Genomic DNA, 25,510 nt, shown 5'->3' on the forward strand with positions numbered 1-25,510 from the left:
ACTTACTTAGGAAATGGAGTAAAACCAGGTTTAAAATAGCTTGGCATCTATAACATATATTATACCCAAGGTAAAAACTTTCTACATATATATATATATATATAGTTATATAGTCTCGGTTTAAGTCATTCAACTCTATTTTACAATATGTATTTCATCCGAGTCACACACACACACACACATATACAGGGTGTTCGGGATAAATTTGACAGTTTCGTAAGGAAAAAGAAAATCTTCTTTGTATCTATTAAATTTAATGAATTGACAAAAAACATTACAGGCAGAGTTAATTACAATACTATCAACAAGATTTACTCAAAATAACCACCATTAGCATCGATCACAGCTTCAATTCTGCTTCGGAACCTCGAACAAGCTGATGCTACAGTCTCCCTGGGAAGGGCCGCAAAAACTGTTTTAATTTTATCCATTAACTGGGCTTTTGTATTACTGGAAGTGCGATTGGTGTCTTTTTCAACTGCGCCCCATACAAAATAATCAATGGGGTTAAGGTCTGGGGAGTTTGGAGGCCAAACATTTGGACTGGTGAAGTCGGAGAAATTTTCAGACAACCATTTTTGACTTTTCCAAGAGGTGTGGCAAGGGGCCGAATCCTGCTGCCATACATACGGCCTACCATTGGCTACCCTTGTTATCCAGGGCTTGACTACAGTTAGCAACTCCACGAAACAAAGCCCGAATTCCAATGCCAGGGTTCTTCAACACCTGTTCCTGCAGATTTGCGAGGAATTCTGCTGTACGAACGCAATCAGATCGTCTGCTAGGGATCTTTCTTCTTGCTACATCCTCGTAGTCACCATTGCAAGTCTCTAGTTCATGCCTGATTGTTTTTACTGTATTCAGGGAGCATTGGGCAGCAGTCGTAATATCCTTATTTTGATGGCGGGCACGAATCATCATGATACAAGTTATTCTCTTCCATGATTCAGGTGGGTTCCAGCTATCCATCCTTTCTGACATCTTGTATATGAATGAAGAAGGGTCCAAACTTTTAAATGAAGAGAAGTGTGTGTTAATACATGTAACTTACGGAAAAATATAATTAATTATAAATATGTCAAATTTATCCCGAACACCCTGTATATATAGTGCTGTTATGGATCCATTCGGAATGCAATCATGAACTGAACTTTATGTTGGCTTCACTAACAAAAAATTTTCAGTCTGAGAAGTAGACAAAACGACATCTTTAAAAAAGCTAGCAGGAATACATTTGGTGAGGAATAAATTACTTTCTGTTAGTAAGTCGTATATTTTGTGAATATGTTTTAGGTTATAAGTTAACTGTGTTTTCTTATCGTTTTTTGTCCTAATTCAACAAAATTACCATTTTTTTTTCTCGTTTGGTAACCTCATTCAAACTCTTATCCATTTTCAATACATACACAGTTTTAAAAAATTCATTCGACTCTTTTAGGCCATTGAAAGTGCTGAATAACAGAGAACAACTAAACTAAAGCTTGGTTCCTTATACGCATGTATCCTTCTGATGATGACCTCGATACAGGGGTCGAAACGTCCAATGTTATTTTATTAATAATTAATAAAATAATCTTTTCAACACGTGTGTTTTTGTATCCCTAAATTTATCAATATAAAATAAATACAAACTACGACAAAATAAAATATATATCGAATAAATAATCTTTGAATTTTTCCCTCCAAAATGTACTGATATTTCTGTCGTTACATAAAATCGAAGCTGTTATAGTCTCGTAAAGCCTAGAGCGTGACCTGATCTTTACGGTATCTGGAGAGTTCATAGCATTGTTTGGCTGTCTGCTTTGACTATGAAAACGGTTTGTTCGTTGGTTTAAGACGGATGTCACATAATGCTTTCATTTTTTCATGGCAACAATAATTTACGAAGAATGGGAAAAAAAGGTTCGTAGCTCAGTGGTAAAGTGCTCGTTACTACTTCCAAACTTTTACCTTCGTTAAACGTAAGTCACAAACGTGAAAACTACGCTTTCAACCGGCAGCACGTTTTAAGAGTGATTGAGGAACTTAGTCACTCTTATAAATTGAAAAGCGTGTGAAAATAGTTATTTTTGACTTAAAAAAAATAGAAAAAGAAAAGAAATAGTTGATGCTTAAGTGCGTCAAAACTCTAGATGCATTCATAATTTCAAATCAACTGTTTGTTGAAATGAATTTCGAATGGCATTACAACCATGACGATCGGAATAGATTTTCTTGGCACGCTATTCCAAACTGATTTCGTGGATGCATAAAAAATCATCAGACCAGCAATGCAATAGAAAACGCACTTCACCGTAACCGACTTCATTAAATCATCTGAAGGGGAAAAATGAATTTTTTTTTCTTAAAGACCGTATATATTGTAGTTTGTATATTCAAGACGCATTCTCCACGTGACCAGCAGTGCGAAATGCGTAATGTGGGACAAAACGGCGAGCTCATTTACTACATTTTAGTACAAGATCACGCATGCACCCGCACGCACACACACACACACACACACTTTGATCAGCGAACAGTGTGTGAGCTGCTTCCATAAAATTCATGCTTCCAAGGTGATTCATGGCTCTCGGAGCGTGACAGTTTATCTGAGGTGTTTTGAAGAACAAACAAAAATGACACCATGGGATTAAAGGCTAAATAATCATCGTCTTTGTATTAGAAGATCCTCAGTAAATCCGACACTTCATAAATAATCTAAATCGCATCCCGTTGTGAATCTATTATTTTGCTTTCTGCTTTCAAACCAAATAGCTTGATGTTAGACGTCATCATTAACCTTGAGCAGTGCCATATTTTCAGGCACTGCTCAAGGTTAAGCATCTACCTATGGTGCCATCTATCTTTTAATTATATATATATATATATATATCTATATATATATATTTAATTATATTTAATATTATATTTAATTATATATATATATATATAATTATATATATATATATATATTTAGTATATGACTTTAGTTTAACTTTATACTCTTAGTATTATATTATAGGGAGCAGATAATCTGAACAATTTCAAAATTATAGTAATACAGTAGTGAGATTGAATTACTCGTTACTCGAATGTATTGAATTACTCCAATATGAAATGACACAAATAACAATTGTATATTTATTATATTTATAAACATAAAATGTGTATTGAAATTTACTGTCTATACTGGTCAAAATTTTAAATTAGGCTTTATTTTTCAGGAGTTATCTAGTGTCAAAATAAAGTTACACTTATTTTTCTTAAAACATTTTTTTTGTCAATGATAATCGTTATTTTCTAATAAGTGTTTTTGTATTAAGAAGAAGTTTTATGGTACGAGCATTATTTTAACGTATAATGTACTTGCAACAAGAGCAGGCAAAGATCGACAATGAAAAAAAAAAAACTTTTAACATTTGATTTCATTTGGAGAAATACATAAGGAGAAAGGCTCTTCCAAACTGGAGCAGTATGGAGTGAACGAAGAAGAAGAAATGTTTGTTATTATATTTTTTGAGCAAATAACAAGGTTGAGTTTTATTAGTACGGAAATTGACGAAAGGTCTTGGGATCACTAAAGAATGGTTTGAAGAACTGTGGCTCGAAGAAATTGTAATATGTGTAATTTCGAAAGACAGTCTTTATTTCAGAAGATTTGTTCATGTGTGTAGTGTTAGATTTCAGAGCACGTTAAGAAGACTTGCTATACAAAAGTAGAGGAGTAAACGAAAGAGTGCAGTCCTGAGATACTCCGGCATTAGTTGAGTTCGAAGATAAGATTTGCCTATTCACAAACATTATGCGCAACCTGAGAAAATACTGACGACCGACAGTGAAAGAAAAACAAAACAAAAAAAAAAGACAAGCGAGAATCATTTATGGTGTATGACAAAGCAGATTAAATTCCTTAGAGAACAACCATTTCACTTTCTTCAAACATTTCCAAAGCATTTGTGTAAATGTGTATGACATAAGCAAAAAAGTTCCGCTCTGAATTGAGTAAAGTAATCCATGCTGATGATTATTTATTACTTGAGAAGTTTCTAGGTAATCGACTTTGGAAATCTTCTATTAATGGATTTTTTCGTTGTTTCAGAATTGAAATAGAACGATGAGACGTATCATTTTTCTTATAAAAGGAAAATATATTATGACTGAATTTAGCAACACTAGTTCTTAAAAGAACTGGGAGATGGACTGAGTCCTTGACTCTTTATCCCGTCATCTGAATGAAAAAATCTGTGTGGATGGAGTGTTATTGAGCTAAAAGCTCCAATCATGGCTGGGTAACAGCAATAGCCGAGCCTCAGTTAAAACTTAATTGGCTACAGCATTGCCATTCGTTACTCTGGAAGTCCTAAAAAGGACTCCTTACGACCATATCAGATTTTTTCTCTTAGCAACACTACAAAATAAATACAAATATATGTATTTTACTTATCTTAAATTATAAAGATTTCTAAACTAAATACTATGAAATACTATCAATTATTTTTAACTTTTGTTATAATCATTAGTATTAGTTCTCTTTTAAAAAGAAATTTATAATTTTTAACTTATAAATTAATTATTATAAACACGTAAAAAAAATTATAAATAACCAAAGTTGGTTACTGAAAGACAGAGATGAGTCATTTGGATAAGCTCTGTATCTGAAATAAAAGTAAAATTCATTCAATCACAACTCCATCTTTCAACAGACTTAGATGCTGATATGCTAATCTCAAAACTCCATCAAAATCAAGCTATTTATTATTGCCTGGAAGCTGACATTCACTGTGTAGTTTAGCGAGGACGATAACCTCAAATATTTGTTTTGTGACTATGAAGGGGCTTGTCGCTCAAGTAAAAGATGGAACCGTTCATCTTGTGCAAGGGAAGAAGAGGGGAGGGGGAGAGAAAAGGCTTTGTATCTGTCGTATTTCAACCCCGTTCCTACGAATGTGTTTTCTCTTTTACCACCTGGTAACAATGGATACTAAAGGAGGTCTGCGATATCTGTCAGCAAAGGGATATTAGCGTTCACATCTCCCATCTCGTTTCCTGTGCTTTGGGAAATCTGTGTCGATGATGATCACAATAGGGAACCTATTAGCCAGGCATGTCACGTGGTAAGAGGCGAATGTTCCCATTAGCCGTTGGTTAGATACACGTGTTGCCAATCAAAATAGTTGGATTTGCATTTCAATTCGCAACGACTCATTCCATGGAAGAGGCAGTGGGATTTACATGTATTCAAGTGGCTGCATTTGGTCGCATCATCATTAATTACAGTGCCGTCTAGCGGAACATAACGAACCATGTAGAGTAAATGATAAATGGAGAAACTAGTAGTAAGCAGAATAGTGCAGTTTTGGGACGTTGGAAAAATATATAAAAATGAGCGGAGAATTTTTTAAAATCCGATTTCTTTAATGATATTTTTTCAATCAATATACAAGTGCTGAGCAATTCAAATAAATACGAATAACCGATCACGTTACCTATAAGATGTAGGAGAAAAACATCACCGTCAGCATAATTTGTGATCCATACTGAATCCATCTAACAGGATTGTTCTGATTGAAATTCCTGTTTTTTTTTATTATTTTTATTTTAGAATCGATATTTCTCTTTAAGGTACTGCTTTTTCTATAATTGTATTTTAAAATAAAAATGATATCTCTTTCAACGCAAATTTGCCTTACTAAATTTCATCATAACGAATCAGGAAGTCTAGAAACGAAATTGAAATTGGAATTCTGTTGTGGGGGAAAAAAGATTAAATTCACTGTAAAAGAAGATATAGAAGTTTTCTGAAAAGACCGCAGAAAATATTAAATAACTCATGAAACAAACATGCACAAAAGTTTGCAAAGAATTTCAATTAAGGAAAGTATGTATGGAGAAAGAGATGGAAAATGAGATTGCAAAATAAATTCGTATTTCGTAATTGTAATGAAAACATGTGTCTTGAAGAACACAAAAGGATTACAAAAAACTGAGGGAAAAAGCTGCACGTGTATTTCTAGATTAAGGAACTCCATAATAAATCTGCTATATTTGTTTCCATCCTCTCTCTATATATGTAATGAAATGTCGTTTTTATATTTTATTTATCAAGTAAAATCGAACAAATTGAAATCACAATTTAACGATCCCATACAAGATAATAGATTTTTTTGAGGATAGACTGAGTCCTTGACTCTTTTATCCCTTCATCTGATTGAAGAAAATGTGTGAGTGAGGTGTTATTTAGCTATATGCTCTGGTGATGGCTGGGTAACGGCAATAGTAGAGCTTCAGTTAAAACTTCATTAGCTACAGCATTGCCATTCGTTACCCGTCATCTCAAATTACGTATCACAATACATTTTTTCTTATAAGTTAGTTCTTATAATAAGAACGCTGGCGATGGAGTGAGTCTTGACTCTTTATCCCGTCATCTGAATGAAGAAAATCTGTGTGGATGGAGTGCTATTGAGCTAAAAGCTCTAGTCATGGCTGGGTAACGGCAATAGCCGAGTCTCAGTTAAAACTTCATTGGCTACAGCATTGCCATTCGTTACCCTGGAAGTCCTAAAAAGGACTATTCTCCTTTAGTAGGGGCGAATCAAAAATGATCTTTAACAATACATTTTTTCATATACTTCATGTAATATGTTAAAAAGTTATACTGGTAAATAAATGGTGTATTTGCACATATCATTGAAAATGTTTAAATTTAAAAAATATTTAGTACTTAAATTTTTAATATTATATATATATATATATATATATATATATATATATATATATATATATATTTAAGGTGAATCTTTCCATCTGATTAAATTTACACGCAATCGAAGACAAAATATCCGTTAAAGAAAAATGTAAATTTGAAACCATTTTATATTGGCCTTATGGAATGTACATCGAGAAACAAATGCTAGATTGAAATTTATAATAATTTATAACAAAACTGCATATTTTTAAGATTTTTTCCCCTAAACGTTCGATATTTTTTATTTTATTCTCTCTCTTTTTTCCCCTCTTCATTCCACTCTTTTTTTCTTGCTTCCGTTACCGATCTACTTTATTTTTTTCTTTCTCCCACTTTATACTTCTGTATTCTCTTCCCTCTATCCGTATATTGTTTCGCGTGCTAGTTCCTTTAGTTGGTCCGATGACAACACACCAAACCGAAGTCTTTTTCTGTATATTGCATTCTTCAAGAGGTGCACATATAAACACAGCGATCCTCTGAGTATTTTTTTTTATCTCTTGAGGCAGTAAACTGTTGGGAGCCAAGTGAATGTGCGTCTTAGAGACCGCTTTTCGAAAACACTGTTTGACGGTGCAGAGCTCACCAGAACAGCTGCTGCAATTGATTTGTTGTTGGATGTGACAGTGTTGTAACTGGTCTGTTGTTTACGGCTTTTATACTACTCCTTCCTCTCCTTCTCCTCTTCCTCCTCCTCCTCCTACTTTCCTCCTTCTGCCTTACCTCCAGGGGATGTGCGAAATCAGTTCTTCGCTTTCCTCTATTGCTATACCTTATGTTTTAATAAAGATGGAAAGAAAAAGTTCTTTAAAGATAAATGAAACATAAGTTAAAGTACTACGTGGACAGTCCTTAGAGCTCAGCGTAGAAACTTTTAAGAAGAATTAAAAATATATATATATATAATAAAGCGTTTTGTTTGTCGCACATGGGAGTGGTTTCCATCCTGGTTGTCATATCTGTGAATCGAAGTAGTGTGTGAACGCATACCCACGTGATGTTGGGACAGTTAACTCAAACGCATCCTTTTAGCAGATTATCTCTCAAATCTTTCATCTTTTTCTGTCATCCTTTTAGTTTTTTTTAACAAGGACGCAATACAGCGGAGGGATTTTACACTGCGTATGAACTATATGGTGGGGAAACTAAACGGATCAAATGAAAGCACTTAGGGAAGACAAAAATATCATAAGGAAGCCTTTGAAGCTCTCCGAGGGTGGGGAAATAAAAGCATTGTTTGAAGGACCGAAAACGTTTCCTCATAGTGGGGAAATCTGAACACATCATAGTTTCTCAACCAGTGTGCTAGATATTTTTTCTTTAATTTTACACAGGTTACTTATTCAAAATAGAATAATAATGCTATCGATAAACATCATGACGTAATTGCGTTTTTTATATAATAAGATTTATGTTTTAGAAATGGAACTATTTATATAGTTTATATTAAAAGGCACTTAAAGCTCTGCCGCGATATATTAATAATAATTAACTAATGAACAATAATATAGCGATATATTTTTATGTAAAATCTGATTTAGGCAAACACTATAACAAAAGTGTTATTCACAAACATTAAAAGTTATGATGATCGCGAAACATTACTTAAATTTACGACAGCCTAATAATTATCATTCAAATAGTTTTTGTTTGGTCACAAGTGGTTAACTAATGTTGTATTGTTTAAAATATAAATTGAATTTATACTAAGAACACTATCAGCATTGACTCTATGGCATGGAGGAAAGTTGAGAGTATTAGAAGAGTATATCCTGTCTGATAAACTGTGTGCGTTCTCTATGTTTTCTATATTCTTGTGATACAAACACAGCCACATCGGTAGGAGGTTGCAAAAAGGAAGCTATGACCGTTAGCACAGTGGCCGTAAAGAAACTTGACGAAATTATGAATTACACAACGTCGCAATCACCCTGATATAGATCAAGTCGGAGATTTGTCTCGAGGACAGTTGAAGTTAGAAATGAATCATATTCTTGGATGAATTAGAATGTACTGTCTAAGCACCTGTAGTTTTTTTTTAATTTATTTATTTGTAAAGTAAGGCGTTATTAATTTATTGTGTTTATATTGTAATGTGAGATATTTTGTCCTTGTCAGAAGTGGTTAACAGGAGCTGAAGTTTGTTACTGTTTAATCTAGTAGTGGAGCTGATTTATTTCTGTAAGTTATCATGATAATGAAACAGTGTTTTTCTTGTTCATGTATCCTTTTCTATGATAGGTTGCATAAGTGTTGGATACAACACTTATGCAACCGTAGTTTGTCATATAATTTTTCCGTATAGAAGAAATAGCACCCTTTCCTAGTAGCGTTTGTAAATAACTGCCTGCGGTACTGTAGAGGTCAGCGATCCTATCGCGTTTGCTTGCTGAGGTGTGAGTTTTTTATTCCTTTTTTTTTTTTTCTTTCTTTCTCGTGATCGTTAGCTATCAAGTAGGGAATGTGCTTCCTGCAATGAAACCTAAAGCAAATTACTTGTTGGGAATTTCAATTTTATTATTACGCTGTGTTCTCTATAATTAGACAGAAGGTGTGATTTTTTTTTCTTTTTTAAGTGATGTGCTATCTTTTAACCCCTTATAGAAATATAGAGGTAATTTCGTGTGAGTTTTTCTTAAGAATTTTGTGGCTGCTATATTTGTCAAACTTGTGAGTTCAAGAATAGCAGCGGGAAATTTGTCCACGTGTTTGTTCTTCGGTCTCTCCATGACGAAGTTCAGTTGGCACTATTTCACTTGACCTGCCCCTGCAGTAAAGGTCTATGGAAAGACAGGAAATGCGTCGATATTTTCAATTTACTTGTACACTTCCTGCTGCGAGTTGTTGTATGGTCTCTTCCTTCTCTTCCTACTCCGTTTCTTTTCCGTTCACATAGATAGTACTGTGGACAAGTGATTCTCGATCACTAGGACGCGACATGACTGACTCCAGACTCACTTGCTAGACTGCGATATGACTAACGCTTAGTAACACCGCTCTAGATGCTGCTTCCTTTGCTTGCGCGTTTTGTTTTGAGCCACTTGTGATCCGCTTTTGTCAGGAATTGCCTCATCGCTATTCTGTATATGATTTTAATATCTTAATACAATGTTGAGAGAATTATACTGACTTATATACTGAACAAACAAACCAATTGAACAAGTTAATCATTTTAATTATCTTGTTTTAATATACGCTACATTGAATGAACAAATCCAAAAGATAAAATTAATAAACTCACCAAAATTATGGTGATGATTAGCGATATCTTTAAATTAAATTTAGTACAAAGAAATACAAGATTAAGAATATTCTGTGTTTTAGCTAAACCCATTATATTATATGGAAGTGAAACATGGACAATGAAAAAAAAAAAATACGCAACAAACAATAACATCAACAGAACTAAAATTTATAAGAATATCGGAATACATTAAACTGAATTAAATTTTTTTAAAAAAGAAACAGAAATTTTACAAGAACTACAACAGGAATTAACTGTATAAATAGTGGATAATTATATCAATAAATAGTTCAACTTGTGAATAGAATGTCACCTAATAGGCTAACAAAATTGATAATAAATTTAAACAAAAGGAAAAAGAAACAGAGGAATACTCTTAAAGAGATAGCACCAGATCGAAAAGGCCAGTAGGCCTAATATCGAGAAAGAAAAAAAAAAAAAAGAAGAATTTATAAATTGTATTGCCATAGGTAAACATAATATAAAAATATTTAGTAATAAGAATAATTCCGGAAAGAATAGAGTTTCATTAAGAAAATATTAAATAATAATTACAGTTTTAATTGTTGACATCGATAAAATGCCCAAGTTTTCAGTAAAATGTGGAAAAATTTTACTGAAAATAAAAAAAATCATGATGTCCATTAAATGAAAGGACAATTAAAATGAACAACAGAATAACACACGTGAAATTTCATTAATAGCAATCAAATTTTCATTATTTTATTACATAACTAATATTAGATTACTAACAAATATAGAAAAACACTTCAATAGGACTGTTTTGTTATATTTGTAAAGCAAGTAGGATTTCTTAAACACTTGGGCTTAAAAACTTCGCAACTCAGCTAAAAGCGTATTGCACTCACACGAATACACGAACAGATAGTAATTACAATTAACAACTTCGCTTGTTTTCAAGCAGGCAACCAAATTACACTAAAATGAAAAAGTGTGTCGGCTATTTCATTGAGGAAATGGAAAATTTATTTTTAAATAGTTGATGTCCAGATGGCTAGAACTCATTTATAAATAGTTAATCTATAAAATGGCTTCCTTTTTAAGCCCGGAAAAAATGTCAAAATTTCTGTTTACAGTAAAAGAGTTACTTGTAGATTTTGCAGTATTTTACAGAATCGATTCTGCAAAAATTAATAAAATTAGTACACAGATTTCTACAATATAAAAAAGCGAAAAAATGGTTTTAAAATCCGAGAAAAAACAACAGAATAATATTTTCGGAAACAAATGAAATGATTTGTATTTTTTATAATTTTTAAATCTCACTTTCTTATAGAAAATTTCCTATAGTTTTTTTTTTTCTTTTTCATTTATCACTGTGTTATTTTTTTCTTACAGGTTGGTGGTTCTTTCGGTAATTCTGAGTATTGTAGACTTCGGCTACCATTCTGCCTGCATGAGTGACTTGTATGAACACGTTTTAGGATATATTGTTATACTATCCGGGTGTATCGTCGTGGAGGGTTTCATTTCTTGGGTTAGCATGCGAGGGACGATACTCTACACTGCCCCACGAGCGTCCATGCAGTATCTTCTCTACGTCCGATTAGGTAAGTAAATTAGCAAGCGAATTAAATTCGGATGGTTTTATAAAACAAAAAATTAACGAAAAGCAGATATTAAAATAAATAATATAAATAATAAATAAAAGTAAGATGAAATCTGAAGATGTACATATCGACTTTTTAGTACTACTATGATATGATATAGACTTTTCAGTACTACATGAAATTGGTAGCAAAACTTTGTTATTTCTATGATTTTAATACAAATAACGTTTTGGTGTTTTTTGACCTTTCGCTATTCGATATATAAAAATTTCTAAAAATAAAATAAAAATATAGAGTACATTTTGTATTTATGCTAAGTTTCCTTTTTTATTTAAGTTGAGGTCATATCTCTCATCGTTCAATGTCCTCCAATATTCTGGCTGTACGCCATGCAGAAGCTGGCAGACAGCCATGATGTTTCCAGGCAAACGGCTTATCGATAGAAGGAACGGAAAGTATTACATAATGTCAAGATTGCATGCAATGAAGTTTCTCTCGTATCTAGTGAAGCTTATTTCTAGAGTACCTACAGATTTCAATGGTTATTGGGAGATTCTTCGGTTTTTTTTTTTTTTTTTTTTTTTTTTTTTTTTCGTTGCTGAACCGAATGCCCAAGCATTGGTTGGTCTAGTAAAAATATATCACATAGTCAAGAATATAAATCAAATAAAACAATATAAAATATTTTTCGGCTGATAATTTGTAATTTTCGTGGTACGAGATACTCACGTTAAATTTCTCGTGTGGGGAAATGGCTATAATTAACTTCTGAAAAACATTTATTAATGTAATTTTTATCGAAATAAACAGAAAATAATAAACAGTTACTAAAATAAACAAGAATAATAAATAAATACAAATTTTGTAAACAATAAATAACCAATAATTTATATAAAAAATCATTTGTAGTGCTGTATACACAAACAGTAAAATCAAATTATTTGCTGAATGTACATTCATTTTCATTCACTCATCTTGACATTAAACTTTATTTATAAGAATTAAGTTATAACACGATTTGCAAAGTAAAGAGAAGACTTAGTGAAAGGAGATTTATTATTTCTCTTAAAATTACAGTTTAAAGACTGAAATGTTCGTTCAAACACCATTTATATTTCTATTTACCACCGATTTAATTTTTCATTTATATTTGTTTCAGCATTTCGAGTTCTCAATTACTGAACGTTTAGTCATTCAGCATATTAGCTGCTCTTATTAGGGAAGAAATATATAGCTAATTATTTTCCATTTGTCTTCCTTCTTCGTTTAATAGAGATTAATAGGTGAGTAAGAGAATGTCAGAACAAAGAGATAACTCGATTAGAGACTCGCATACAATGAAGCGTTACTTTGTAACCACTCAGTTGTTTTAAATGGGCTGCTCTTTAAATCGAAATGTGCATCAACTAACCCCAGAAAGTTTCTTTATAAACTTCTCGCATATCGATATCTACTTCATATAGATTTCTTATTTTATCATATTAACTTTTCTCGTGCATTTTTAACCACCTCTCAGTTCCATACTTTCTAAATATTCTGTATCTTTATTTATAACGATATAAAATTGACTTACATTTTTATATTAAAGTGAATTTTATTTATTTTTTTAGGAATCTTTTTAGTTGAATTAGCATGGTTGATAGTCGGAGTAGTGTGGGTGGGTCGTCATTACAACACCTGTCCTATGGGTTTAGCAAAGAAAGCTGTTTTGGGTAAGTAGCTTGTAAAATTTAATTATCTTAAAATATTTGTTTCGTTTTTACTAGTTTATTAATTAAATCGAAATCAAGTGTATGCTAAGCGTATGCAGAAAGCTACTGGTGCCTAATGGTCGGGAAGATCTGGGTTAGAGGCCTGTCTAGGGCACGAGAAACATTCACATGGACTTTTCATTTAAAGGTGGGTTAGACAGGTCTCGGATGGAGATCGCAGAACGAGTTCTCTTCAATAACAGACAAACCAGCTATGGAACAGAACACACAAATTTCGCTGATAACAGAAGACCTGTGAAGGTAGTATTAATTACATTCAGTGATTATTATTAATTTAATGATGGTGCTAAGAGTTATGAAGAGATAAAAAGGAAGTCACAAGACAGGATGTTGTGATGTGCTGCTTTATTTACCAATTTTCGGATGATGCACCAAAGAAGAAGATTATTATTAAATCAGTTCGCATAACCGTAACAAGCCATTAAATCTAAAGAAAATAAGCTAGGTAATTAAATAAACATTAATATCAGTCATCTTTAATAAAACCTTTTAATAATTAATAATAATAATAATAATAATAAAACTATTCAGATTTGTACATTACTCTCATTACCTTGGGCTTCAGAATATAGGCTCCTGTTATTTAAATTCAGCAATTTTAGGGTTCGCTTTTAGTACACTACCCAGTTAGCTGTTTCAGGTACAGTGTTCTCTGTAGAAAAGGTCCGCATTTTATGACATATTAGGCATAAAATGCGGACCTTTCAAGAAGTTCCAAATATGCTTTAAGATTTCTGAAAGCGTCAGTCCAAAATTCTGCAATCATTCAGTTCAAAGATTTAGGTCAATTATATCCTGTTCCGGTTTCAGATACTATTGGTGTCTTTAAAGGATTATGTGGTACTAATTCTTTATTATCATCATTATTTTTTTAAAATATTTAACTCTTAGTAGAATGTTTATAGATTTATCTCGGAATATTTTTCCGTATACACTCTACTTTCGTATTTTGTTCTCAGGATTCTCTTGAGTTAAACATTTGTGACACGCACACGGAAAACTCACAAGAAAAATTCCGCATTTCCACATTCCACGCAGATATCAAAAATCTCTGTTCTCTTTTGCCACGTACTTCGTTGCATGTGGACATGTGACAGGGTTGCACGTGTGCTGGTCGCTAGAGAGAAATTAATGAGAGAGTGAAGCAAAGACGGCATTTTCTATCAAAATGGGTAGTTCTTGGACGCGATGTGGAATTCGAAAGATGACATTTTAGACACGCATTTTGTGAAATTCTGTACTAGGATTGCTGAAACAACAGCCGCTTCTTCTAAAACTGGAAAAATAGATAATGCTATACTAAGAAAGGATACATTTTTTTTTAAAACTTTCAACTTCAATTTTGGATCCCAAACCGATGCATTTGTTACATTATTAATACACCGTCATCTTTATTGCAATATCGGCTTGATAAATAGAATTGATGTTTAGTTAAAAACAAACTAAATGAAAGTAAATAATCACCTCTGGAGAATTCTTATTTATTTAAAACCGTCTTTTATCGCTGTAAAGAACAAATTGCTCCTAGGAAAAGAAAAAAAAAGTATTTTTGTTGCGCATAATAAAATAGTAATTAACAGTTTTTCAGTGTGCTATAAATAACTAAGTATAAGTCTATTCAATTTTTTTAAGGGAACAAACTGTGTAGTCTATGAGTTCATTGGCAACTTTTTTTTGATATTTGAGTTTTCGATGCCCCATATTTTTTTTATTTTCATTTTTGTAAGAATTGGGTCTAGTACATTAACAAATCGTACGTGGACAAAGTATCACACACACACACACACACACAAATAAATTACACAAATGGCTACATTTTAATTGTTCATCATTTATAATCCTTTCTTAAGCTGTCTTTAAGAAATGGATGGTCCAACCATAATCTTATTACATAACCAAGAAAGTTACTAGTAACAGCAAGCTCTTAATCTCCCTTTATTTGTCATTTTTTTGTTGTAAAACCTCTTCATTATTTTATCTTCGTCATTTTGAAGGATAGTGTGCATAAGAAAGTTTACGGTACTGAACATGAAGGATTTGTGCTTAATAACGTTTTTACGATTTCACGTTTTTGTTTTCAAAATACTTCCATATTTCATCTGAGGCAAATGCTTTTAAGCTGGCAACTTTTTTAAAATTTTAAACATCTACTTTTGAAACAGTTTTCACAGAAAAATAAATTTATTTTTATTATTATTATTATTATTATTATTATTATTATTATAAAAATAGAAATAATAATGCGAATAAATTGAATTATTTCAATCGATATTTTTTTTCTTTCTGTATCGATCCACTTTGACAATTTACCTTATAAATGCATCATTTTCTAATCTAATCTAATCCTGTGTGTTCCTCTTTTGAGGGGTATGCAGCTGATCAACAGTTTTCTTCCATTCCACTCTGTCTCTTGCTCCTGTAAGACTCTTGATACAAAATTAATAACGAACAAAAACTCACGTACAAAGATTATTTAATAGTATAATTTTCGCCTGTGTGTCACAGGCATCTTCAGTACATTAAGCTCAAATTAAACAATAACTGACAATTCCAAAAAGCGCCACCTAAGTAGCTGGTGTAAGATAACTAAAAAGGTCAATAACTTTCCTAAAAAAATCAATACAATAAAAAGTTAAGAAAGATTAGCTGATTTGTAAAGTACTATCTCCCATAAAGGGAATAGACGTAAGCCGACGGATCTGTTTAAGTTAGGAGAATGAAGTAGAGTTTCACATGTTTCTTTATAAAGGCGTTCCATGAGAAACTGACTTTTGTGAAGAACTCTTGTCTTTCTCCAATGAACTCTGTGTCTAGTGAAGATGGCATATTCTGCAAGTCCAGACTTTTCAGGTTTAAAGTATTCAATATAAGATTGGTGTTCTTCTATAGAGGCAGATCTTCCCGTTTGTCCGAAATAAGATAATCCACAAGAGCACGGAATCTGGTAGACACCTGGATGATTAAGATGTGGAAGCTTGTCCTTAGGAGAAGTGAGAAAGGTGGAGATTTTTCTAAACGGTCGAAAGGCAACAAAAATATTCAGTGGTTTTAAAACTTTTGCTATACGTTCACTGATGCCTTGTACATAAGGGATAGTAATGCGCGTTATTTCTTCTGTGTTTGAAGAGGAAGACATATTAAAACTACTCAAAGTTCTTTTAATGAAGCAATTCTTATAACCATTAGATAGAAAGGAAGAAGTTATATATTGTAGTTCTTTCTGTAAATGATCGTCTGAAGAACAAAAGGAGTGGGCCCGATGAACCAATGTTTTAATAGTTCCTGCCTTTTGACTGGGATGGTGATCAGATTCCGCATGGGTATAATGGCCTGTATGAGTCTTCTTTCTATAAACTGAGAAATGTAGGTTACCATCTGGTTGGCGAAGAATTAGAAGATCTAAAAATGCTAACTACTTATTTGATTCTACTTCTAGGGTAAACTTGATCCTAGGATGAAATGCATTTAACTTAGTGAGAAATTTTTGAAGTTCATCCGAAGAGCCATTCCATACAGCAAAAATATCATCGACATATCTGTACCAATGAGTAGGTCTAGAAGAAATGTTGTCAAAGATACGTTGTTAAAAATGTTCCATAAAGAAATTGGAGATAGCAGGAGAAAGAGGATTACCCATTGCCGTTCCTTCAATTTGTTGATACAACTTATTTTTAAAGGAAAAATAACCAGAATTTATTGCAAAATGAAATACGTTTACAATGTCTGAAGGAAATTCCTGTTGTAGTAATTCAATGCTTTCCGAAAGAGGCACATTTGTAAATAAAGAAACAACATCTGAACTGATCATGATATCAGAAACGTCCAAATGAAGATCTGAAATTTTATTTTTGAAATCCAAAATATTTTTTATATAAGTATCAGTCCTTCTAGTTGAGGAGGAGAGTAAATTTGATAAAAAGTTTGAGATTTTGTAAGTGGGGCAACTTATACAATCTACGACTAGTCTTAACGGAATGCCTGGTTTATGAACTTTCGGAAGACCATACAATCTAGGTGGACGACCGAAGAATGTTTTAAGTTTTTTCTTTTGATCCTCATTCCATGTAGATACATTATCTATAAGAGAATTAAGTCTCTTCAATGGACTCCGGGTAGGATCCGATGTAAGAGGCCTATAAGTTGAATAGTCGCGAAGTAAAGGAGACATTTTTCTCTCGTATTCCTTCCTATCTTGAATCACTACAACCTTCCCCTTATCAGCTTTCGTAATAATTAAATTATTGTTATTCTTCAGTGATTTCAATGCATTAAACTCAGAGTAACAAAGATTAGGACGAGGAGGCTCGGCATCAAAAAGAATTTGGTCGCATTAAAAACTAATCTGTTGGCTGTTTTTTGGGGATAAGGATCGAATACCCCTGTCTATGTTATGAACAAAAATCCATAAGTGGCACCTTATTCGGCGTAACAGCGAAATCATGTCCTTTTGATAAAACAAAACGTTCACAGTCTGTTATTGGACATCCGGAAACATTTATAACTACTTTATCTATATCAATAGTATTATTACTGGATCTAGGTATGCTGATCAGTGATTCAAATTTGCGTTTTAGCTTGTCACGAGAATCATTAAAGACCTTTAAGTAAGAACTCGAAGATATGCACATTACAGTATTAAAAGTTTCAACTGTTAAAACAGATTCCAGAGCATTTTTTATATCCATAATTTCTCTATTTAAGAGGGCAAGAGATTTTTTAGCTTCGCATAGCTGATTATTTAAAAGAGACTAGCTTTGAAGTAGATCCGACGAGCTTTTGGGGACCTAAAAACTTCTTTTATTTTACAACAGGTTGGAATAACCTGGGCCATCTTACATCGTTTAAGGAATATTAATCTGTTAATGCATTTGGCCTTCTTTACCGTATCTAGCAGATTGTTTGGAAATAGACTCTCCGTGAAGTCTAGCAATAAGTTTTAAAAGAGGTATATCGTGAGTAGACATATCGATAAAATTAATAACGGAAAAAAACTCACGTACAAATTATTTAATAGTATAATTTTCGCCTGTGTGTCACAGGCATCTTCAGTACATTTTAAGCTCAAATTAAACAATAACCGACAATTCCAAAAAGCGCCACCTAAGTAGCTGGTGTAAGATAACTAAAAAGGTCAATAACTTTCCTAAAAAAAATCGATACAATAAAAAGTTAGGAAAGATTAGCTGATTTGTAAAGTACTATCTCCCATAAAGGGGGATAGACGTAAACCGTCGGATCTGTTTAAGTTAGGAGAATGAAGGAGAGTTTCACATGTTTCTTTATAAAGGCGTTCCATGAGAAACTGACTTTTGTGAAGAACTCTTGTCTTTCTCCAATGAACTCTGTGTCTAGTGAAGATGGCATGTTCTGCAAGTCCAGACTTTTCAGGTTTAAAGTATTCAATATAAGATTGGTGTTCTTCTATAGAGGCAGATCTTCCCGTTTGTCCGAAATAAGATAATCCACAAGAGCACGGAATCTGGTAGACACCTGGATGATTAAGATGTGGAAGCTTGTCCTTAGGAGAAGTGAGAAAGGTGGAGATTTTTCTAAACGGTCGAAAGGCAACAAAAATATTCAGTGGTTTTAAAACTTTTGCTATACTTTCACTGATGCCTTGTACATAAGGGATAGTAATGCGCGTTATTTCTTCTGTGTTTGAAGCATTGAATTACTACAACAGGAATTTCCTTCAGACATTGTAAAAGTATTTGCTTTTTAAATAAATTCTGGTTATTTTTCCTTTAAAAATAAGTTGTATCAACAAATTGAAGGAACAGCAATGGGTAATCCTCTTTCTCCTGCTGTCTCCAATTTCTTTACGGAACATTTTGAACAACGTATCTTTGACAACATTTCTCCCAGATCTACTCATTGGTTCAGATATGTCGATGATATTTTTGCTGTATGGAATGGCTCTTCTGATGAACTTCAACAATTTCTCACTAAGTTAAACGCATTTCATCCTAGGATCAAGTTTACCCTAGAAGTAGAATCAAATAAGTAGTTAGCATTTTTAGATCTTCTAATTCTTCGCCAACCAGATGATAACCTACATTTCTCAGTTTATAGAAAGAAGACTCATACAGGCCATTATACCCATGCGGAATCTCATCACCATCCCAGTCAAAAGGCAGGAACTATTAAAACACTGGTTCATCGGGTCCACTCCTTTTGTTCTTCAGACGATCGTTTACAGAAAGAACTACAATACATAACTTCTTCCTTTCTATCTAATGGTTATAAGAATTGTTTCATTAAAAGAACTTTGAGTAGTTTTAATATGTCTTCCTCTTCAAACACAGAGGAAATAACGCGCATTACTATCCCTTATGTACAAGGCATCAGTGAACGTATAGCAAAAGCTTTAAAACCACTTAATATTTTTGTTGGCTTTCGACCATTCAGAAAAATCTCCACCTTTCTCACTTCTCCTAAGGACAGGCTTCCACATCTTAATCATCCAGGTGTCTACCAGATTCCGTGCTCTTGTGGATTATCTTATTTCGGACAAACGGGAAGATCTGCCTCTATTCGGCTAGAAGAACACCAATCTTATATTGAATACTTTAAACCTGAAAAGTCTGGACTTGCAGAACATGCCATCTTCACTAGACACAGAGTTCATTGGAGAAAGACAAGAGTTCTTCACAAAAGTCAGTTTCTCGTGGAACGCCTTTATAAAGAAACATGTGAAACTCTCCTTTATTCTCCTAACTTAAACAGATCCGACGGCTTACGTCTATCCCCCTTTATGGGAGATAGTACTTTACAAATCAGCTAACTTTTTATTGTATTGATTTTTTTTAGGAAAGTTATTGACCTTTTTAGTTATCTTACACCAGCTACTTAGGTGGCGCTTTTTGGAATTGTCAGTTATTGTTTAATTTGAGCTTAATGTACTGAAGATGCCTGTGACACACAGGCGAAAATTATACTATTAAATAATCTTTGTACGTGAGATTTTTTCCGTTATTAATTTTGTATCGATATGTCTACTCACGGTATACCTCTTTTAAAACTTATTGTAAGACTCTTGGCCGTTCAGTCTTTGATGTTGCCTTTTCATTGCAGTCGGGATCTTCTTCTCCTTCCCTCCCATCCCCTGCAATACTATTCTGGGGAGCTCTCCAGAAGAATCTCTCCGAAGAAAAGAAAAGAAAAGAATCCCTGTGGAGAAAAAAAAATAGCAAAAGCTATTTTTCTTTTTAGATAATAGCCATACAGTCTCTTTTCACCTTGAATCTTTTAAGAACCTCTTCATTGCTCATTCTTTTAGTCCAGCTGATACGATCCATTTTTCTCACGCACCAAATTTCAAACCCATTCAATCGGTCACTCATCTCCTTATTGATCGTCCAAGACTGACATTCATATGGCCACATGCTCTAGATTATTGTCTTGAGGATTCTTACTTTTAACTGTTTCTTCAGATTTTTGTTTCCTAATATGTGATATATTTGGAAAAATGCTGCTTTTCCTTTTTTAATTCTGTTCTTAATTTCATAGTTTGATCTATTGTCAGCTGTTATCAAGCTTTCAAGGTATTCAAAACTTTTTACATTCTCTATTCGTCGTTGATTCAAGGTGATTTCGATCCCATTATTTCGTTGAAATCTTCATCAAGTTTGTCTTTTGAACATTTATTTTCATTTTATATCTCTCATTTCCAAACCTGTTCAAATTTCTTTGCAAACTTTCCTCTGTTTCGCTCATGAGTACAATATCACATGCGTATCTTATATTATTTATCTGATGTCCATTTATCTTTATTCCATCCTTCAGGTCTTTCAAGGACTCTCTCATCATCCATTCACTATAGACATTAAAAAGGAATTGGGACATCTCACACCCTTCCTTATGGGATCCATTCAGTATTCTCTCCTTCAAATCTTACCCTGGCTTCTTGAGTTTTATATATTCTGTACAGCAGTTTGATAATTTTTTCATCTATTCCTATTTTATGCAAAATATCAAATAATACAGAGCGATTAACATTATCGAAAGCTTTTCTATAATCCACAAATATAGATATAAATCTTTATTGCAGTCGATCATTCTTCCTCCCAATATCCGTAGTGTTGTGATAGCTTCGCTATTTCTCCTGAAACCAAACTGTGCTTCATTTAATTCTCTCTCTCTATCATCTATTCCGTTCTTCTATATATTATGTTGATTAGGACCTTTGCAACGTGGCTAATCAAGCTGATAGTTCTATGCTTATTGCAATCCGCCGTTTGTGTAGTCTTGGGAATAGAAACAAAAGTAGATCTTACAAAGTCTTTAGGTATTCTCTCCTCCAGACTTCTATTAAAGATGATAGATAGAAGTTTTATTCCTTCCTTTCCCAATGCCTTTAATAGCTCCCCTTGAATATCATCCATTCCCGGAACTTTCCTATCCTTTATTCTTTTAATGACTACTTCGGTTTCCCATTCCTTAATTTCTGGGGTGTCATTATTTTCTATCTGATCACATTCCAGATTATCTTCATCTCCATCAAGTTCTGTTACGTACTTCATCCACCTTATCATTTTCCCCACAAGATCTTTCATCCTTCAAAGCGCTGCTTTTTGTCCTTCTCTTCTTCCTGAAATCAAGTTCAAGCCTTCACAGACCTTTCTCATATCTTGTGCCATATCATTTCCATCTATTTCTTTCCTTGCAGATCTGATTGAGTCAGTCTTCCTCTGCCTTTTAGCCAGAATTTTTACTTGTTTATTGATCTCTTTATATCTGGCATAGGCGTCGTCGTTTCTCTTATTCTTCCATTTTCTTCTTTCGTCCATTATTTCTATCACTTCGTCAGTAATCCAACGCTTCCTCCCCCTCCTTTCCGCCTCACCCAGAAGACCTTTAGCACATTCTTTGATTTTCTCTCTTAAATCAGTCCATATTACTTCTAAGGGTCTATCACTATCAATATTGCCGATCTTATTTTCTAGTTTAGTTTGATATTTCTCTCTGATATCTTTTCTTTTTACTCCATCAATTCTCATATTTCTAGTTGCATTTTCTTTATTTGTTCGTTGTAATCTGATTTTTATCATTATTTTCATTTTAATATTTATGACAAACAGTTGAATGTATGCACATTTGTCATTTAAGAAGAAGATAAAAAATGTGAAATGTCTCATCGTTTTCTGAAATTTTACTACCTTCAAGTCAGCGCCTCTACCGGGCATTTTATTGTTATTATTTGAAATGGACAATGCTATTGGTTGCAAAGGCAGATTAATTTGAATCCTGAATAGTGATTTTCGTTTATGCTTTTTAACAGAAAATAAAGTTTTAAATTCTTCAAAGTACTCAAGGAACTTTATAGACTTTTCTATGAAAGATCAGTTAACCAACCTCATAAAGGAGTTACAAAGATTTCCTCCCTTCAAAACAGGCAAACATGCTTGAAATGATAATTTAGACGATAAACTTCGTTAACTGCTTTTGGTGTGCTTGATACAACCAAACGCGTTTATACAATAGTTACCTCGTTACCACACATATATGCTTTTGTCCTTATTTTAAGATTATAGAGACTATTGTATATAAAAACATTTGTTACCTATAATATTATATTCAAAATCTTAAATAAAATTGTATAATTAAAAACATTTGAGAATTTATTTTAAGTATAATAATATACCATTAACTATTGCATATAAGATCTATACTAGAATTACACAATATGCAAAAAATTGCGTGGGGGAGTTCAATTGAGGGAAGAGAGCCGAATTAATTCATTCAATCCAATACCCTTGGAGGGTAATGGATGGCAATGGTGTAGCTAATGAAGTTCTAACTGAGGCTCGGCTATTGCTATTACCCTCCTGCTATGATCAGAGCTTTAATTGCTCAATAACACCTATCCCTACACTGTCCTCTACAGATAACGGGGAAGATGAAAAGCATTCTTGCTTCGCCCCTTTAAGCTAGTCCTTATAAGGACTATAAAATTGCGTGGGAGTTTTGAACTTCATTACGATTATGAAAAGGATCGACTTGTCAGTTTTGGAATTGTGGTGCGTTTATTACACTATGTGTCTTGAAGATCATGCAATTTTTGCAGTCTTACCTGCAGCAGTGCCGGTAAGACTGCAACTGCACGGTAAGCAGTTTTTTTTTTTAATTTAATGTCAACTTTAGATACTTCACATTGATAGGCATGCAAAAACAGCTAAATGAGACAATATTTGAAGAGGTATATAGAGAATTTATAAGACTAGGTGAATTACTTAATAACAATTGGCCGGGAAAAGTGAAACTTTACGACACGTTTCCCCCGGAAAGTGTCACAGACGTTGTCGCAGAAGGTCAGTCAGAATCGGTGCCTTCTACTCCTTCAGACTTTGCAGAAGTGCAAGCACGCAAAAAGCGAAAAGTAGCAGAAGAACAACACAATGACAATGAAATGGAACAGGGTTCGATCGCTGCTATTTCTCCCAAAGAAAAGTGCCTCCGATCATCCTTAGAGAAAAGCAGAAATGGGCAGCTTTAAGATCCACAATGTCCAATCTGCACATTCGCTTCATTAAGGCCAAAAACATGGATGAAGGCATAAAGATCCAGCCAGCAACAGTGCCAGACTATAGAAGGCTGACCAAAGAACCGGACGACAGAGGCATCCAGTATCATACCTTTGCGCTCAGCTCGGAAAAAAACTTAAAAGTGGTCCTTCGCGGTATCTGTGAAGACATTGACACAGTAGAAATAGCTGCTGACCTTAATTCTCAGGATCTGCCTCCAGTCAAGGTCAGCAGAATGTACAAAGCAGACAAAACTCCCATGCCATTTGTCCTAGTAGAGATTCATAAAATTTACAAAAATATCTACAACCTAAAAACAGTCTGTGGACTCATCGTCACACCAGAACCACTCCGGAAAAGATCATCTTCTGGGTACTGACACAGGTGCCAGAAGTTTGGCCATGCCCAAAATCTATGTAGAGCAGAATATAGATGTTTGAAATGTGGGGGGACAGCCACCCAACCAATACCTGCACAAAGCCGAGGACCACCTCGGCCAACTGCGGTGTCCCTCATCCTGCGAACTAAAAAGGATGTACTCAGCACCCAAAGAACAGACGGATGGAGGCAGTAAATCAACCCTCCTCCTACAGTATAAGAACTCCAGAAGCTCAGACATCAAAACCGAAGACTTAGTGGCCACAGTCGGAAACTTCCAAACATAGAGACACCAAAAAGCAAACAAGAAGTTATGCCGATGTGACCCGTACAAATAGACCAATACCAGAACAAAATCAACCAACAGCACCTAAAAACCTGACAGCTGTTATTACTGCCTCACTAGCAAACATGCTACAAGATTTCAGCCTGTCAAACCCTACTGCAACCTCCACTAAAAGATTTCTTCGTGAAACGCAGGTCATCCTCACAGCTCTCATAAATGAATAGTAACAAACGCATTCCAGCATCACTTCAGATAGTTGCTTGGAACGCAAATGGCTTCAAAAACAAAATTCTGGAACTCTGAAATTTCACATATAGGTATCAACCAGATGTTATATTAATCAGTGAAACTCATTTAAGACCTTCTGACAATCCTACAATAAGGGGCTATCACCTATACAGAAATGACAGACTACTCTACAGAGGCGGCGGCACTGCCATCTTCATTAAAAACTACATTAAGCACCACTCTGTGAGCATTCCTTCAACCACTAACCTTGAGATCACAGGAGTGGAAGTAGTCACCAGCTCCACTGGCAAACTTAAAATCTACTCAGCTTACAACCTTCCCCAAAAATCTCTACTTCACTCTGACCTAATGCCATCTTATGCTGACCATTATAGCCGGGGATCTGAATCACAAGCACCCTGCGTGGAATTGCACAACCACCAACAAAAATGGTTGCATCCTTTCCAATTACTTAGGATCAAGCAACGCTGTCGTGACAGGCAATACCGATCCAACACATTTCAGTACGTTTGGCACTGCTGACATCCTGGATATATAGCTATCCTGCAGGATATCAAACTTCAATACAGCAGTATATCTATAGATGAACTATCATCCGATCACAATCCAATTCTACTACAGCTGGGAAATCAAGAATACCCGTGTCCTCTTTCTCACTCCTACATTGCATGGGAAAGACTGTCAACAGCACTCAAGGATTATGTTGGACCTGTTCCTCACATACGCACAAAAGAAGTAGAAACTGCAGTTAAAAATC

General features: G+C 33.9%; 1 protein-coding gene across 1 annotated transcript in view; it reads left to right on the forward strand.

The window, feature by feature from the left end:
* Window positions 1–25,510, forward strand: part of inaE (inactivation no afterpotential E) — a 317,391-nt gene that overhangs the window by 215,777 nt on the left and 76,104 nt on the right. Inside the window, exons 5-6 of the mRNA XM_090413252.1 lie at window positions 11,401–11,545; window positions 13,156–13,257. Of these exons, the coding sequence (XP_090269378.1) occupies window positions 11,401–11,545; window positions 13,156–13,257 (247 nt within the window). The remainder of the gene's footprint in view (window positions 1–11,400; window positions 11,546–13,155; window positions 13,258–25,510) is intronic.

The sequence above is a fragment of the Typopeltis vanoorti genome, chromosome 23 (assembly GCF_054136105.1).
Source record: "Typopeltis vanoorti isolate ZY-2024b chromosome 23, IOZ_Tvanoo_1.0, whole genome shotgun sequence".
NCBI classification, from domain to species: domain Eukaryota; kingdom Metazoa; phylum Arthropoda; class Arachnida; order Uropygi; family Thelyphonidae; genus Typopeltis; species Typopeltis vanoorti.